The sequence below is a fragment of the Leptodactylus fuscus genome, chromosome 4 (assembly GCF_031893055.1).
Source record: "Leptodactylus fuscus isolate aLepFus1 chromosome 4, aLepFus1.hap2, whole genome shotgun sequence".
Classification (NCBI taxonomy): Eukaryota; Metazoa; Chordata; class Amphibia; order Anura; family Leptodactylidae; genus Leptodactylus; species Leptodactylus fuscus.
The window spans coordinates 188,323,725-188,339,892 of NC_134268.1; the positions used below are offsets into that span (position 1 = coordinate 188,323,725).

The following is a 16,168-nucleotide window of genomic DNA, read 5'->3' on the forward strand; positions in this document are numbered from 1 at the left end:
TTTCACGTGTAGCACACAGACTCATTCTTTTCTATGGGCCCGTACACACGACCATGACTTTCACAATCCCTTGTCCGCACCATATCAGATAGGACAGGTCCTATTTTGTGGCCTGTCTCCTATTCATGTAATGAAAGGAGACGCGGAAGCACAGCGGCACATTGAGACATCCTCATGTCCCCCAAGTGCAGCCCGTGCTTTTAATTCACGGCAGTCCACCTGCACCACGGTCATATATAGAACACAGATCTAAGACCACACAGTCTCATGACCAGAGAGAAGGGAAGAGACAAGCGCTATGGAATACCTGTCTGGCTCAGGCTTTCTAAAGGACCAACTGCACCACAATATTTCACAAAGCTAGGCTACCAAGAGGATGCCCTCATGACTACTGGGGTATATGGCCATCGCAGTGAGGGTTGCCAGGGATTTAGGGAGCTGGACAGTCCCATGTTTAAAGGGGATATCTCAAATGAGACAACCCTTTTAAACAGAAAAAACAAGAATCTGATCTGTTTTGCAGAAAGAGGAAGATAAAACCAGCTGTAATAAAAATCATCATATACAGGGCCATACAGTAACAGAGCCGGGCCACAGCACACAAAGCCCATACGTATATAGCATGGCTTATTTCTATACAGCACCACTGGTCAAATACTGATGTCCTATCAACATTAAACTCCCAAAAATCGCCCCTATGCACACAACAGTGAGGTTTTTGATGGATCTAACGGCAGCAAAAAAACAGACGCACGTGTACATTTTTAATGGCTGTTTTGCATCTGTTCCGTTTTTTTTGTCAGTGAAAAAAAAAAAAAAAAAAAAAAAGTATGAATTTCATTGATCTTTCTTCTGTGACCCAACCCACTAATCCAATTTTTATGAACGTACACCGGACCTCAATCCATTTTACATCAGTTAAAAACGGATCCACTGATTTCTATTGGGTCTGCTTGTCCGTGAAAACAGACAAAGATAGAGCAGGTCAGGTTTTTTTTTGATAGTCATTAAAACCAGTCATGTGACATGTGAATAGACTCATTAGAACCAATGTGTTTTCAGAACCGCTGTCAGACGGCAGGTTTTTACTGTCGTGTAAATAAGCCCCCACATGGGAAGGGTCTGCGGCAGGATATCGCACTAGACCCTCTGCAAATTCAGATGAAATCGGCCTGCTTTCATCTGAGACTCCCAGACAGCTGCCCCAGCCCTTGATGGGGTTCTCAGGCACAGACCTGGGCAGAGGCCTGACTCCCGGCCTATCGGCTTCTTATAGAAGCTGCTGTGCTCAGGTGAACATTTAACATAGTGGCTGTGCTTGGTATTGCAGCTCAGGGTATTCGCTTGAATAGGACTGAACTACGATCACGCCATGTAACCGATGAACCTGAGACATGGCATGTGGTATTCAGGGAGGGCGGCTGCCCCTTCTTACAGATAATCTACAGGGGTCCCAGGTGTCAGACTCCCCCTACAGATCTTATTTTAAGCAAAGGCTTATATAAAATATATATTGATAACCGGCTGACAATGCAGCAGAGTATTTCCGCTGTGGTCCTCGGTGTTCCAGACCTTTGGCCCACACCTGAGCGATGCAGTCAATCTGTGGTTGAGCAGGGATGTCCTATAAAATAGAGAATGGTCGCTCAGACGGGCTCGCATAGTAGATGAAGATCTCAACACAGACCAGAGCTCGAATGGAGACACTCTGCTGGGTTACCCAACCTCTGCCATGGAAAAAGAAATACTCGGAGCAGCCCTTTAACAGGAGCAGAAGTATATCTATGTAGCCACAAAGTGACGCAGCAATGCAAAGATAGTCACCTTTCTATGGATATGCAGATCAGCCTTCAAGTGCACTGTGGGCGGGCCTGATTTGCCTACAGTCACAAGTGCTCTGGCTCTCCTCTGTAACATTGCCGCTTTAGCCATGATTGATATTTTTCAGACACTATCGGTATCACAACTATCAGCAAATCAGGGCGACCCCTGGGGTACTTGCAGGCACACACAGGTGCTCCTGCCCCAACATGGCATCCACTAGTGATAATAGGTGATGTCATAGCTTATCTGTACAGAACGTGCGTGTGTGTGTGTGTGTGTGGGGGGGGGGGGGTCTGACCCTCTGTGCACCCACTGCACAGATGTTTAAAGAGGCCATGATACCCCAGTCAGTTCTGTACTGGTCATATCGGATACTGCAGCACTCTGTGACTCATGTCAATTTGAGTGAATGGGACTGAGCTGCAGCTCAGTAAAGAATCGCTAGACTGTAGCAGCCAATGAAACAAGATCCAATATTTGCTGAATTAAAAGTATAACTAAAGCAAATGCACAATGTGGGGGAATTGGAACAAAACATGTGGCTTCCTCGTTCTATAAGAAGTTGGATTTCATAAAATTCCACACTATGGCTGGAACATAGAGACAGAGGCAGGATTCGAACCCAGAGCTCCAGTTCTGCAAGGCTGCAGTGCTAACCACTGAGCCGTGTTGCCTCCTTTTGTGCAATGTGCGGATCCTCAGCCCAACTTTGAAAACCAAAGCAAAGCCATCATTGGTTATCGGTAAGTGTGCGTTATCTAGCAGCGTATGCGCACAGTGAGGTTGGCTGGACTGGAAACGATCAAAACCGCAACGGAAAAACTACAGGAAATTTTCCCATTCCCGTTTTGATGTGGTCTAAACTGCACAGTGTGCACACACCCTAACTGCACCCAATGCTAACTCTTCAGTAAAACGTCACAACTTGTGCCCTTACAGCCACATTCAGACAGGTGTAATACAGCCATGTTATACGGAACATATTACAGCTACAAATCCACTGAACTTGCTTATCATGAGAATCTATAAAAACTGCAACACAGACCTAGGAAGGCCATGTGAATACACCCTTAGAGGGCTAATGCTTATTTTGTTATGGCTGGATTGGCCTCGGGTTACGACGGATCACCTCGTCTTTCCTATATGATTTACAGGTCAGGAGGGCAACATGAAATATTCATTACCCTCAAGTGCTGAAGATATTGTCATCGTGTAACAACCAACAACCCATTTACTACACAGATCGATAGTAAACCGCATGTCTGATACACAAGCCAATGGTCACACTTGAAGGGGTTGTCTTGAATTCATAGAATAAAAAAAACAAAAACAAAAAACATGGCTACTTTCTTGCCAAAAGGTTGGATGTGGTATTGTAGCATAGCCCCGCTATACCAGACCTATGGACAGGTGCGGTGCTAATCCTGGACAACCCCTTCTGTTACACCCAGACTTGGGAATTGTCTGTTCTGGTTTCTATACTGTACGCTAGGTTACTGTTCACACTAGTGCAGTATTCTGTTAATAATAATGCAGCATGCTGTACTACTACTGCAGTCGGAAAACTGATGGGATCAGTTTGGGTATCATGAAAATGGATCCAGCTTAGCGGTCATGGCTAGTGTGGACACTGCCATATTATGCGAGCCTTTACAAGAAAATAAAGAATATAAATAACTCTAAGGGGTGGTCAGAGGATTTAAGGCGACCTCAAGGATGACTTGGGTGGGTGTAAAATTAAAAAAAAGAAAAAAGTCACCTATTCCCAGCACTTTGTTGTCCAGTCCTGGTTCCCATTCCCTCACATGATGACTGAGTGCAGTCCGTAGCCTCAGCAGTCGCAGAAGAGAGATCGGTAATAGAGATGAGCGAACAGTGTTCGGATCAGCCGATCCGAACAGCACGCACCCATAGAAATGAATGGAAGCACCTGAATGTTCGCTCATCTCTAATCGGTAACATCACTCACATACGTCGCTGGTTCACCAATGAGCCCAATAATTGGTCCCAGCAGTCATGTGAGCTTCACGACTTCCAGCGTTGCAAGTTATGGGACGTGAGGAATAGGGGACCAGGACCAGACTGAGCCACAGACATAGGACAGTCTTTTTCTCTACACCGCCCTAGCTACTCTGGACAACCCCTTTAAGGCCAGGACCCTCCTAGTGTAAACACTGAAATTTAGCTAATCCTATCCGTACATTGTAGGAAAATATCCATAACAAAAATGCTCCAATATCAAAAAAATGTGTTTTTATCAATCGTAGCATGTCAATTATACCTATAAAAATGCCAGGGGTATAACTGAAGCAGAAAGTCCGCAGAGGAAAACTCTGCAGGCTTTTTGCAAAAAGCTTTGTAAAAAAAAAAAAAAAAAAAGCACAATGCATTTCTGCCGCAGCTCGCTACGTTTTGGAAATTGTCACATGTTCGCACCGCGTAAGTGGGGATGGGATTCACTGGAATCCCATCCACTTTGCTGTGACTGTAAAACACTAGAGTTTTTTCCATGCCGTGGGGTCCCCAGCCTGAAGATATTTTCCTAATTTTTTTTTGGATGACCCGTGGTTAGAATAGGCCATCAATATCTGATGGGTGGGGTGACAGCCAGCCCTGCTCTTCCCAGCTGTTGAGGGCTGCTGCTGGTCCGGGTCCTATACAGTGTACAGAGCCAGGAGTAAATGTCTCTGTACATTGTACAGGTGCCGTCTGGCATTATTGATCCCACTGAAATCTATAGAGGATACCTCACTATAGAATATTCTACGACACCTATATACTAACAGTGGCTGATGATACTGACTAAAGCAGCAGAATACGTTAATACGCTGTTGGCTGGGGCATGGTATTTGCTTTTGCAGGCTGTGTTGGGGGTGGATATAACCCCCACCATGCACTCCGCCCTCCTCCTCCTCCCCCCTGGACACAACCTCTGGCACACACCGCGTTTCCAGCCAGCTTGTTACTCTTGTGTTTGCACTACCAGCTCCATAAACTCTGCCTGGATGTCTCCCAGCACAAGCGCTTCCCACAGAGATATACATGTATGTATGGACTTGTGTGTCTCACATAAAAATGCTGCAAGAAGTAGAAAGAACAGAAAAGATTAAAAAAAAAATCCTCTAAGGATCTATGTGGAGTTTGCACAGATTTCGCGGTGCTGCAGATGGGAGGCAGAGCTCGCTGCTAGAGAGAACATTTTGTTCGGTGCGTCCTGGAGATTTCTAAGGTCTAGTTACAAGGATGAGGAGCTTGACAGGCAAATTCTCAGGCTGCAAATAAAGACACATTGCCCCTTATTCTAAAGCTTCAGGGGTCAATTGGTAAACCTCCCCTTCCTCATTTCCAAACCAAAATGGGCTGACAATTTTTAATTTCCTTTGACAAGGCATCTAGAAAATGATTCTCTCTCTATGACCCTGCAGACACCAGGAGCCTCCTCTGAAGCAGGTGTTTAAACTGTCACCCAGGCAGTCCTGGAGCTCTCCATTGTCACCTCCCTCATTTTTAGGGTTTTTAGGTTGTCGTCACATAAGCATATAAGAAAAAAAACCAAACACCCGGCGGGCGAGTTACATCAGCAACAAACTGACAATTTATTATACGTGTGTTTGGTCGACATGTCCATGGAGGAGATGGACCTGGAGGTGGTCGCAGACAATGGTCCTCCAGTCATTTGCAACATGGAGTAAAGTAGTGCACGACGCAATAAGATCCCACAGACTGCAAAATGCATTACTATGGGTCCTAAGAGGTCTACGTGCAAACACACAGATGGCACAGACAACAAAAATATGACTGTGTGAATGAGCCCTAAGGGTAAGATTGGTTTTGTGTTTTAGTCCGCCTGCAGGTTCCGGACCGAAAAACGGGTAGCCGCGACTGAATGCCGATGCATCCATCTGCGCACTCCTCTCCGGATTAGGCCTAGTCGAGAGGAGGAAGTGTCTTCAGGCCGATTCGCGAGGTGACTCAGCCTGAAGAATGAGCATGTCGCTTCTTTTTCCAGAAGCAGGAACAAACCGGCTCCTGGAAAAAAAGAACTGACCGGCTCCCATTGATTTCAATGTGAGCTGTGTTTTTGGTCAGGATTTTGAGGCGGATATGGCCTCAAAATCCTGACCAAAAAACTCCATGTGAACTTACCCTTAAGGCCTCTTGAACACATGAGGGATATGGACCAGAATAATAATAATACATTTTATTTATATAGCGCCAACATATTCCGCAGCGCTGTACAATTTGTAGGGTTCAAGTACAGACAAAAAGATACATTACAAAGAGATAGTCACTTCACACAGTGGGACGGAGGGCCCTGCTGGCAAGAGATTGCAATCTATGAGGTAAAGGGGGTGACAAGAGGTAGCAGGGGCGGTAATAGAGGTAGCATTGTATAAGTAAATGCCCCCCTTCATTGAAAAATCCACTACATACATTGGCTGGATTTATTGGTTCGAACACAGAGAGACCTGAACTCTAAGCAGCAGAGAGGCCTAGGACGCTAGTAGTACCTGCCACCCTGCAGCCCGACTGTCCCATACTATATACAGAACAGGAGCTGTGTGTTACAACGGTGTCTGGATGGGATTTGGTAAATGTCCTCTGCTAAGCTGGTACTGTATACTGAATACGAGCACCACTTGTCGCCCTGGCCTAAGGGCCCTATTAGACAGTCTGATATACAAGGCTATTACTAGCGCCCCCTAGGAACAGCACCGTCTAATAGATCAGCTGATGGCATCTCCTATGTAAGGTAAAAGACTATCGGCCAAACATGGCCCTGTGGGCTCAGGAGGAGGATGGGGGAGGGATAATTACAACAGAGACCACCACTCCCCCATTCTGTCTACAATGACCTGTGATGCAAACAAGCACCGAGCAACAAGTCTCTCATTGATCCCTGCGGGCCGAGATCTGGCTATTTCATAGTTCCCAAGATATTTATACTGATGACCTATCCATTTGGCCTTAATCACACATCACTATTTTGTATTTTGAGGTAAGGTATAAATGGAAAGATTTACACCTGTTCTGTGTTTTCTACCCGCCCCAAGTTTTGGCTTCCAAACATTGATGCAAATCACAAAAAAACTGAATAAGCCCAAAGACATGTCATCCACATCTGATCAATGAGGGTCCACCATACAGCTCTCCTGCTGATCAGCAGGTAGATACAGCACCTGCAGCACACCAGGCACAGTCATACACTGCATAGTGGCTGTGCCTGGTACTGCAGCCCTGTTCACCTGGATGGAATTAAATTGCAAAAGAACCACGTGATGGTCTGAATGGGGGGCCAGAAGTCAAACCCATACCAATAAATGTCTTATTACTGGAGGGTCCCAAAGCTGAGACATCTAGCAACTGTGTGAATGGGGGATTCGTTCACACTGAGTTTTTTGGTCAGGAATACGGTCAGGAAACTAACTCAAATCCCTCCTCCTAAAAATGCCTCACCATAGGACTGTAGGGTGAGGCGTTTTTTGGAGGAGGCATTTGAGTCAGTTTCCTGACCATATTCCTGACCAAAAAACTCTGTGTGAACGAGGCTAAGGCCTCACGTAGTGAAACTGCAGCTTTTTTTTTTTTGCCTTTTCTTGAACCAAAGCCAAGAATGTCTACAAATGGTATGGGAAATATATAAGAAGTTCTTATACTTCTATCTTCTGCTCAATCCGCTCCTGGCTTTGGCTCAAAAAACCGCAACAAAATGTGCAAGAATAAAAAGGTGCGTTTCTGCAACGCGGAGCCTCAGCCTTACGTACGGAGATGTCAGGCCCTTCTACAGATGTAAATAGGGCAGCTGACATGTATGGACACTCTTCTTCCATTTACATGCAACACTTAGGGAAAACGTGCAGTCCCCACTGTTTTCATATCTGGGGGTCTTAGTGGTCACAACCCCCAGTGATCAAACATTTATCCCTCACCCTATGGATAGGGGACATTGTATTTAAGTGGGGGCAACCTCTTATAAAAGAAAAACTTTCAACACCTCGAACTCTTGGCGTCCTTCTAAAAGCGCAGCTCCACCGATTCCAAACCAATTGTTGTATTGTTTTTTTTATAGCTTTCACTGATCCCACGTAATGATTTCTGTGAGCTGCAGCACTCAGTATGTTAATTAGGCTGTCAGGTGGGAGGTTCTGGGCTACAGAAGACCTCCTGGGACCGCCCACTTGACAGTAGAGAGCTTAATTAGAATATTGGTGCTGAAACTAACAGCAATGGGAACAGTGAGGCCTGGAGAAGTGTTGGTCACTTGTATGGGACGAGGCAACAGGCGGCATGCAATGTAAACAAAGAAGGGGTTACGCTGCTCATAAAGTGTTGCAGCCCCTTCAAACAGCTGATCAGCATGGGTCCTGAGCGTTAGACCCTTCACTTAAGACCTATCCTGAGCAGCAATCAAAAAAAAATTAAAAAATAATAATTGGACAACGTCTTTAAGGATTTTTAACCTGCAATACGTTTAATTTATTGCCTACAATTTTGTGGTAAAGAAGCTCCTACCATAAATTCATGAGAAATATTAATAATCCAAAAAGTCTATAATCACCATAATATCCATCAAGCTCGCTCAGACATTTAAAGATACAGCCAAAAACACAGAAACAATGGAAAAACTTTTGGACATCTTTACAAAAGATCAAAAATCACTACACTGATTTTCTTATTGTGTCCCGGAGGAGCCACAATGAGCAGGTTGCAAGACTTCATGTACTGTGCACAAGGGTTTACACTGCGCTGCCAGGCTTTAGGACCCAGTAGAGCAATCCAGAAGGCAGTGTGACTCTACAAGTGGTCAGGAAAGAAGAACTGCCATAGAAAGCAATGAAAAACAAACCAAAAAGTTACCGCACTACAAAAAGTATAACACAAGGAGTCTGGGCTTGCAATGACTTCAGTCTCAAGAGAGAGGGAGGACAAGAAGTGACAGCCTGACCGAACAGTAATTCATACCCATATAGTACACAGGAATATGTGGAGATGTGCAAGCTGAGGAATATAAAGGAATGATCAAAACCTCAACGTCTCGAGGGGGGAAATCAAGATGGTGGGAGACTGACTGTCAGTGTAGCCCAGGGGTAGGGAACCTTTGGCTCTCCAGCTGCTGTGAAACTACAACTCCCAGCATGCTCCATTCACTTCCATGGGAATTCCAAGAACAGCAGAGCAAGTATGCATGCTGGGAGTTGTAGTTTTGCAACAGCTGGAGAGCCGTACGTTCCCTACCCCTGGTGTAGCCCATGCATAATAGATCACTTGTTGCCAATAAAAGGGGGTCCTTGCAGCCCCAAAACAACTAAAGCTCCAAGTATTCTCTAATGCAGGACTGTGGGAGTCCACAGCAATGGTGATTTCAATGAGTGCCATATAATATAAGGAGTACACAGGGTACGACCAGACACCCCATACCTGTGATGGAGAATGGGGGGGGGGGATTCACAAACCTCTCTACTACACAGATGTGCAGCCGAAATCTACGTAGACAAGTGTCACATCCATAAAACTGTCTCCAATAACAAGACAAGTATCCTACATGTAAAGCTCTGCCGCTGACCTGACCTTTGCACTATAGGTATAACATTGGGTATATTGTCACTCCTTAGGCAGAGACCACCATGTACGGTAGGTGTGTGGAGTCTTACAAAGCCCTTTTCGCTCCACTGTGGGGGATTATGGAAAGAATATGCAAATCTGTTTCCCAGGATGTAAATAGGGAAACACTGCCTCTGTATGCTGCCCTCTATGGGAAGCTCCCTTGAACATCATGCCCGACTTTCCCACAAGCCTTTATAGCAATGATGCAGGATTTTGCCAAGTCAGTATCATCCCAACTGTGGACGGCGCCGTTTCAATCTGATTGGATCTGATCACCACAGCCTAGGGAGAACTGACTTGGCAGAAGCATACTAAAGGTTTCAGCCATCGGAATGACTTTATGTGCAGGGTCATTTCCGACACTACATACAACCAAGTTAAGTTCTTCTACGTATTCCATATTTCTTTCTCACCAATGAAGCAAATTTCAGAAACAATCAGATTATTCCTTAGAGATAACATCAGTGTCACAGGCCCAGATGCACATCATTGTACCAGTAACCAAATGACCAGAACAAATGATCAGACAATATAATACCCGACACATGATGAGCTCATCGTCATCATCATCGGTAAGTCTCAACACTTGTCCTGAGAGAAGACACTTAACGTTCGCTGTGGGATGTTGACTGGTTTTCATGAGGCTCTCAGCTTTAGCAATGTAACCACATGCAAACACGCAGTTATTGACATGTTCCATGTTAAAAACCCATAAGCACCAGGTACTTTGCGGCGTGGAATATTTTTCTGCAGTATATGAATGGGACTTGTTTATATCCCACTACTGTGTTTGCAGTGGGTTAGCCGCTGGTGATTTTTCAGTGGTTAACCCAATCCAAGTACTCAACAATGTACACTTTTGATACCAATGACATCATCAGTATCCGATTGGTGAAGGTCCGTCACTCCACACAGATCCAGCAAGTCTCTGGCACCATCCACTGTATAGCAGCGGTGCTGGATTACTGCAACTCTGCTTCTATTCACATGAATGGTTGCAGAGCTGAAATACTCTGGCCATAGCCCGCAACTGCCTGAATAGAGGATCTGTGCACAATCCGGGTCCCGAACGCCCACTGATCGGATAACGATATAACCTTCCCTAAGGATAGGTCATCAGAATCAAAAATGCCCCCTCAACCTGGATAAAAAACACAATTTACATTCTAAGGTGTTACAATGTTGTACATTATAAAACAAACAAGCATTGTAGCCTTTATCATCAAGTCGATTACAATGTGAATAATCTCTACAGACATAGCAATAAGACCAATTTATCCCGCTCCAAATGGAGCATCATCAGGCAATACCACAGATACCAGAGAGTAATAGCACTAGGATGAAAAGATGTATCCTGGCAGCACAGTATTCCTATAGACCGGAAAGATGATACAGGTGACACCAGGTCGGATATACAGAGCAGCCTGTCATGTAATGATGTATGTAGGACTAATAGCACGGCTTCATTAGAAGCGGCCATCCACACAGTCTCCAATAGCGGTGCAGTGGAGGATGACTGGAGCACAAGGGAGGCTTACAGAATCAGGGGGGTCCCGGGAGCCTGATCTTAGCACAAGGAGATCAGTGTTAAAAGCAAACAGAATAGTCTGTTCTAGTACAATGGGGAGACTGTTAAGTGGGCTCGAGTCGGCCTGCATAAGCGCAGGGGTCAGAGGACCTGTGTTAACAAATGACCAAGGTGTTTAGTCAAAGAATGGGGTGTTATATAAGCCGGAAGCTGGAGTGTCAGCTCTCTGTAAGCCGGCCCAGACGTGACAAGCTGAACTGATCTCCGAGATGGGAGACACTAACAGATGACTATGGGAAACAGACATGTCACTACAGCCTGCAGAGTCGGGGATGTTTACTAGTGATATAGCGTGTGAAAAAAAAGGTGGAAAGTGTCTGCGAGAATCCCAGAACAAAAGCACTGATGCCCAAGGTATATCGGGGACCCTTGTCCTATCTCCACAGCACCTGGTGCACTGACATGTAAAGCTCGATGTACTAAGCTGTGTGACACATGTTGTGGACATGTCAGGCAATGGGATATACATTGTACAAATGGAGAGTTTGCAATGCACCATCCACAATCACAGAGCAGACATAATAGCAGAATGCAATGCATCATACCATAGAAACTGAGCAATAAGAGTTTGTACATGTGCATTGTCATCCGTACACTGCAGGAGTTTGTATATGTGCAGTGCAACTATGGAATACAATCCATCCAACACCCATTCAACGTATAGTCTGACTCTGTGCCCTGATTCTATGTAGTATGTTCCACGTAGGTCAGCCATACACTAGACATACATGCACTGTAGAATAGGATCCACCTGTCACCCATATGTACACTGCAACTGTGATATAAGCCATCAGTCACCTATACACTATACAGTGCGTGTATATATGCATTGCTTCTGAGGAATATAATCCATCTGTCACCCATATGATGTACAGCATGTATATGTTTACTGCAAATGTGGCATCCGTTACCAATACACAGTACAGTGTGTATATGTACAATGCTTCTGAGGAACAAGGCCCATCTGTCACTGTACAGTATGTATATGTGCACTGCAACTGTGGCACCCATAGACCGTACAGTATGTATATGTGCACTGTTTCTGAAGAACATGATTCATTAGTCCCCCCTGCACTGTGCAGTGTGTATATGTGCAATGCTTTAAGGAACATGATCTGTCACCCATACAACATACTGTATGTGTACTGCAACTTTGCCATATGATCCACTGGTCACCAATACTCAGTCCACTGTATACAAGTATAATACTTATGAGGAATATGATCCACCTGTTGCCTATACACTGTATACTGTATGTATATGTGCACTACAACTGATCAATATGTCACCCATACACTGCACAGAACATACATGTACGTCCTTATCATCCATATTCTCATACAGTATATGTGTAAGAATTGGTATATACTCACTAAAAGCAGTGCAGCACACATGGGGAGCATATGGTGCACGGTGTCTCAGAAGCAGAACTCTTGCACAGACTAATGAATGTGAGACATAGTGCATAGTTCCATGGATAATGCGTACGTACATATACCGCACACTGCATCGCCCCATGGATGATGTGCACGTACATATACCGCACAGTGCATCGTACCATGGATGATGTGTACGTACATATACCGCACAGTGCATCGTACCATGGATGATCCGGACATACATATACTGCACAGTGCATAGTACCATGGATGATCCGGACATACATATACTGCACAGTGCATAGTACCATGGATAATGTGTACGTACATATACCGCACAGTGCACCGTACCATGGATGATGCGTACGTACATATACCACACACTGCATTGTACCATGGATGATGTGTACATACATATACCACACAGTGCACCACACCATAGATGATCCATACATACATATACCGCACAGTGCATAGTACCATGGATGATGTGTACATACATATACCGCATAGTGCACCACACCATGGATGATGCGTACATACATATACCGCATAGTGCATAGTACTATGGATGATGTGTACGTACATATACCGCACAGTGCCCTGTACCATGGATGATGTGTACGTACATATACCGCACAGTGAACCATACCATGGATGATGTGTATATACATATACCGCACAGTGCAATGTACTATGAATGATGTGTACATACATATACCGCACAGTGCACCGGACCAAAGATGATGCGTACATACATATACCGCACACTGCATCGCACCATGGATGATGTGTAAGTACATATACCGCACAGTGCATAGTACTATGGATGATGTGTACATACATATACCGCACAGTGCATAGTACTATGGATGATGTGTACATACATATACCGCACAGTGCATAGTACTATGGATGATGTGTACATACATATACCGCACAGTGCATAGTACCATGGATGATGCGTGTGTACATACGTACATATACCGCACAGTGCACCGGACCAAAGATGATGCGTACATACATATACCGCACACTGCATCGCACCATGGATGATGTGTACGTACATATACCGCACAGTGCATAATACTATGGATGATGTGTACATACATATACCGCACAGTGCATAGTACTATGGATGATGCGTGCGTACATACGTACATATACCGCACAGTGCACCGGACCAAAGATGATGCGTACATACATATATCGCACAGTGCATAGTACCATGGATGATGCGTGCGTACATATACCGCACAGTGCACCGGACCAAAGATGATGCGTACATACATATACCGCACAGTGCACCGAACCATGGATGATGTGCACGTACATATACCGCACAGTGCATTGTACCATGGATGATGTGTACATACATATACCGCACAGTGCACCGTACCATGGATGATGTGTACATACATATACCGCACAGTGCATTGTACCATGGATGATGTGTACATACATATACCGCACAGTGCACCGTACCATGGATGATGTGAACACGTTTACTGGACAGTACATTGTGTGAAAACAGTGCACACAGTCAACTGAACCAGAGCATCATACCGTACACCAGACCCTTTATGCCATACGGGCAAAGGGCCACTATTAAAGCGTATAACAGGTGGCCCCCACCGTCTGTGCAGGTGAGTACAAGAGAACAGAGTTATTTCTGCATTGTACTTCACCATTAAAGGGATTTATTCTGCACACAGCAGCACTCAGTCCTCCAGCGTGAGGGGCGCTGTCTGCTATGGCAAATACACAGGGGGCCGAGCACGGGACCCTCTCTATGGCATCAATATAACCCAAGGGCTGCCCGTACCCTGAGGAATATCTATAACAAGGACCAAGAAAAGTTGGAGAAGTTTGCAGCGTATGAGACAAGGCTGGGGCACATCAGGGGCATCCTGGCCCAGGTGACAGCGGGTGCCATGTTATGGGTGCTGTGCTATACATGACGTGTGTATGACAGCTGCTGGGAAATAAAGAGGAAGCAGAGGAGGCAGTCAGCAGGCAGCTGGGGTCACGGACAAGCACTTACTTCTTACGGACTCTCTGAAGTGGGGAGGCTCCATCTTTCCGGGGGCGGCCCCGGGGTCTTTTGTCCGTGGCTGCTGGGCTGGCAGGGGCCGGTGGCCCGGGCTGCTCACAGGCGGACTCTAGGTTCTTGTCCTCGGATGACATCCTAGGGAAGGGGGCCGCATTGATCCTCCCCGGGCTCAGGCCGTCGCATCGTCGGGTGGATGTTGCGGGTGACACTGGGGGGCGGATTCGGGGAGGGACGGAGAGGAGGTGGAGGCCCCGGCTTACCCCTTGGGATAACAACAAAGAAGGAGGAGGGGGGCAGTACGGGAGAAATGGCCCCTCCGGAGCCGCTCCTCTCTGTGTACGCCGCGGCCTCACCCCGCTGTCTCTGAGGCAATCCGGTCAGCACGAATCCCGAGCGAGTCACTGTGTGTGCGACAAGCTGCGTGTGACTCACTTCCCCCTCCCTGCGGGCTCGCACTCTACCAATGCGCATGCGCGTGCCAGCAGGAGGGGGAGGGTGGGCGCGCTGCTAGTGACGTCACTGAGCCTAGTCCCCGCCCTTCTCGCACTGACAGCGGAGGGCGGCTGAGGTCGCTGGGGAAAAGTGGAGCGCTGGAGCGATGACGTCACAGGATCCGGAGCGGCGGCGGCTCTAGGCTACAGAGATCGGAGTCGTGTTGTGCTGCGCTCTTCTAGTGCGCAGGCTTTGTGCTAGTTTATATTAGTGCGGTACTTTGATGCGTGTTTCGCGGATCGGTGACTCCGTTTTGCGAATTATCTTTAGTTTTATTTTAGGGCAAAAAGTTGAATAACTTAAGAAATTCATTCCATTCCTTGTAGTGGTGCAGAGTGTTAGCCTGTGCTTCAGCCTGGAGCTGCAGTGTATGGCCGCACACCCTATACTGCTATATAGACGCTCACAGAGTATAGACTACTGCCAGTCATCACAGGAAGCTTCATACAGCCCTGGGCCAGCTGGGAGATTTCAGCTCTGAAGCCTGTAGATTGTTAGTGCAGCTCTGGACTGTAAGGCCCCGTTCACATCTGCGTTTGGGGAGTCTACTTGGGGACTCCCCAAACATTAACCTATATGAGTAGAAAAGTGGTTACCTGAGAAAACACACGGACCCCATAACTATCATGGGGTCCGTGTGGTGTCCACTCAGTTTCCACACAAGAGATGAAGAGAGAAAAGTCCTACAAGCAGCACATGATTCACAGACCCCATTATAATCTAAGTGGTCCACGGGTTTCCTTAGGCAACCGCTTTTTTATGCGTATAAGTTTCCGTTTAGGGGTTCCCCAAGTGGACTCCCCGAACGGAGACCGAAACATTTCACAGCTAGCACACTGAGCCATTATTTTCTATGGCTTCATACACACATCTGTATATTATCATGGCTTTGTGAGCCGGGGGCAAATCTCCGAATCTGTCCTATACCTGTCCAGTGTGCAGGCTGACTCACTGAAGGATATGAATGGGTCCGTGGAGGCACAGGCAGCACACGGATACCACCACGGACCAGGCGCATGCGCACATTTGTGTACATGTAGCCTAATACAGAGTGTAGCTCACCATCAGCACAATTCAAGTGATACATCCTATTGACACTGGTAATCAAATTTTTATGTAGATTATGGGGCATAAAGGTTGTTAATGCAAAAAGAAAAATGAATTTTTTGCTTTAGCGCCGCCTTTGCCATTTCTGCAAAAAGAGGGTGAAGGCAGAGAGGGGGCAGA

At 46.1% G+C, this 16,168-nt stretch overlaps 1 protein-coding gene across 7 annotated transcripts in view; it reads right to left on the bottom strand.

Annotated features, from left to right (window-relative positions):
* KMT2C (lysine methyltransferase 2C) overlaps positions 1–14,902 on the bottom strand; it is a 161,790-nt gene extending 146,888 nt beyond the window's left edge. For all 7 annotated transcript variants that reach the window (XM_075271513.1, XM_075271509.1, XM_075271512.1 and 4 more), the window contains exon 1: positions 14,441–14,902. In XM_075271513.1, the coding sequence (XP_075127614.1) occupies positions 14,441–14,583 (143 nt within the window). In that variant the 5' untranslated portion in view covers positions 14,584–14,902. The remainder of the gene's footprint in view (positions 1–14,440) is intronic.
* Positions 14,903–16,168: the final 1,266 nt, after the last annotated feature.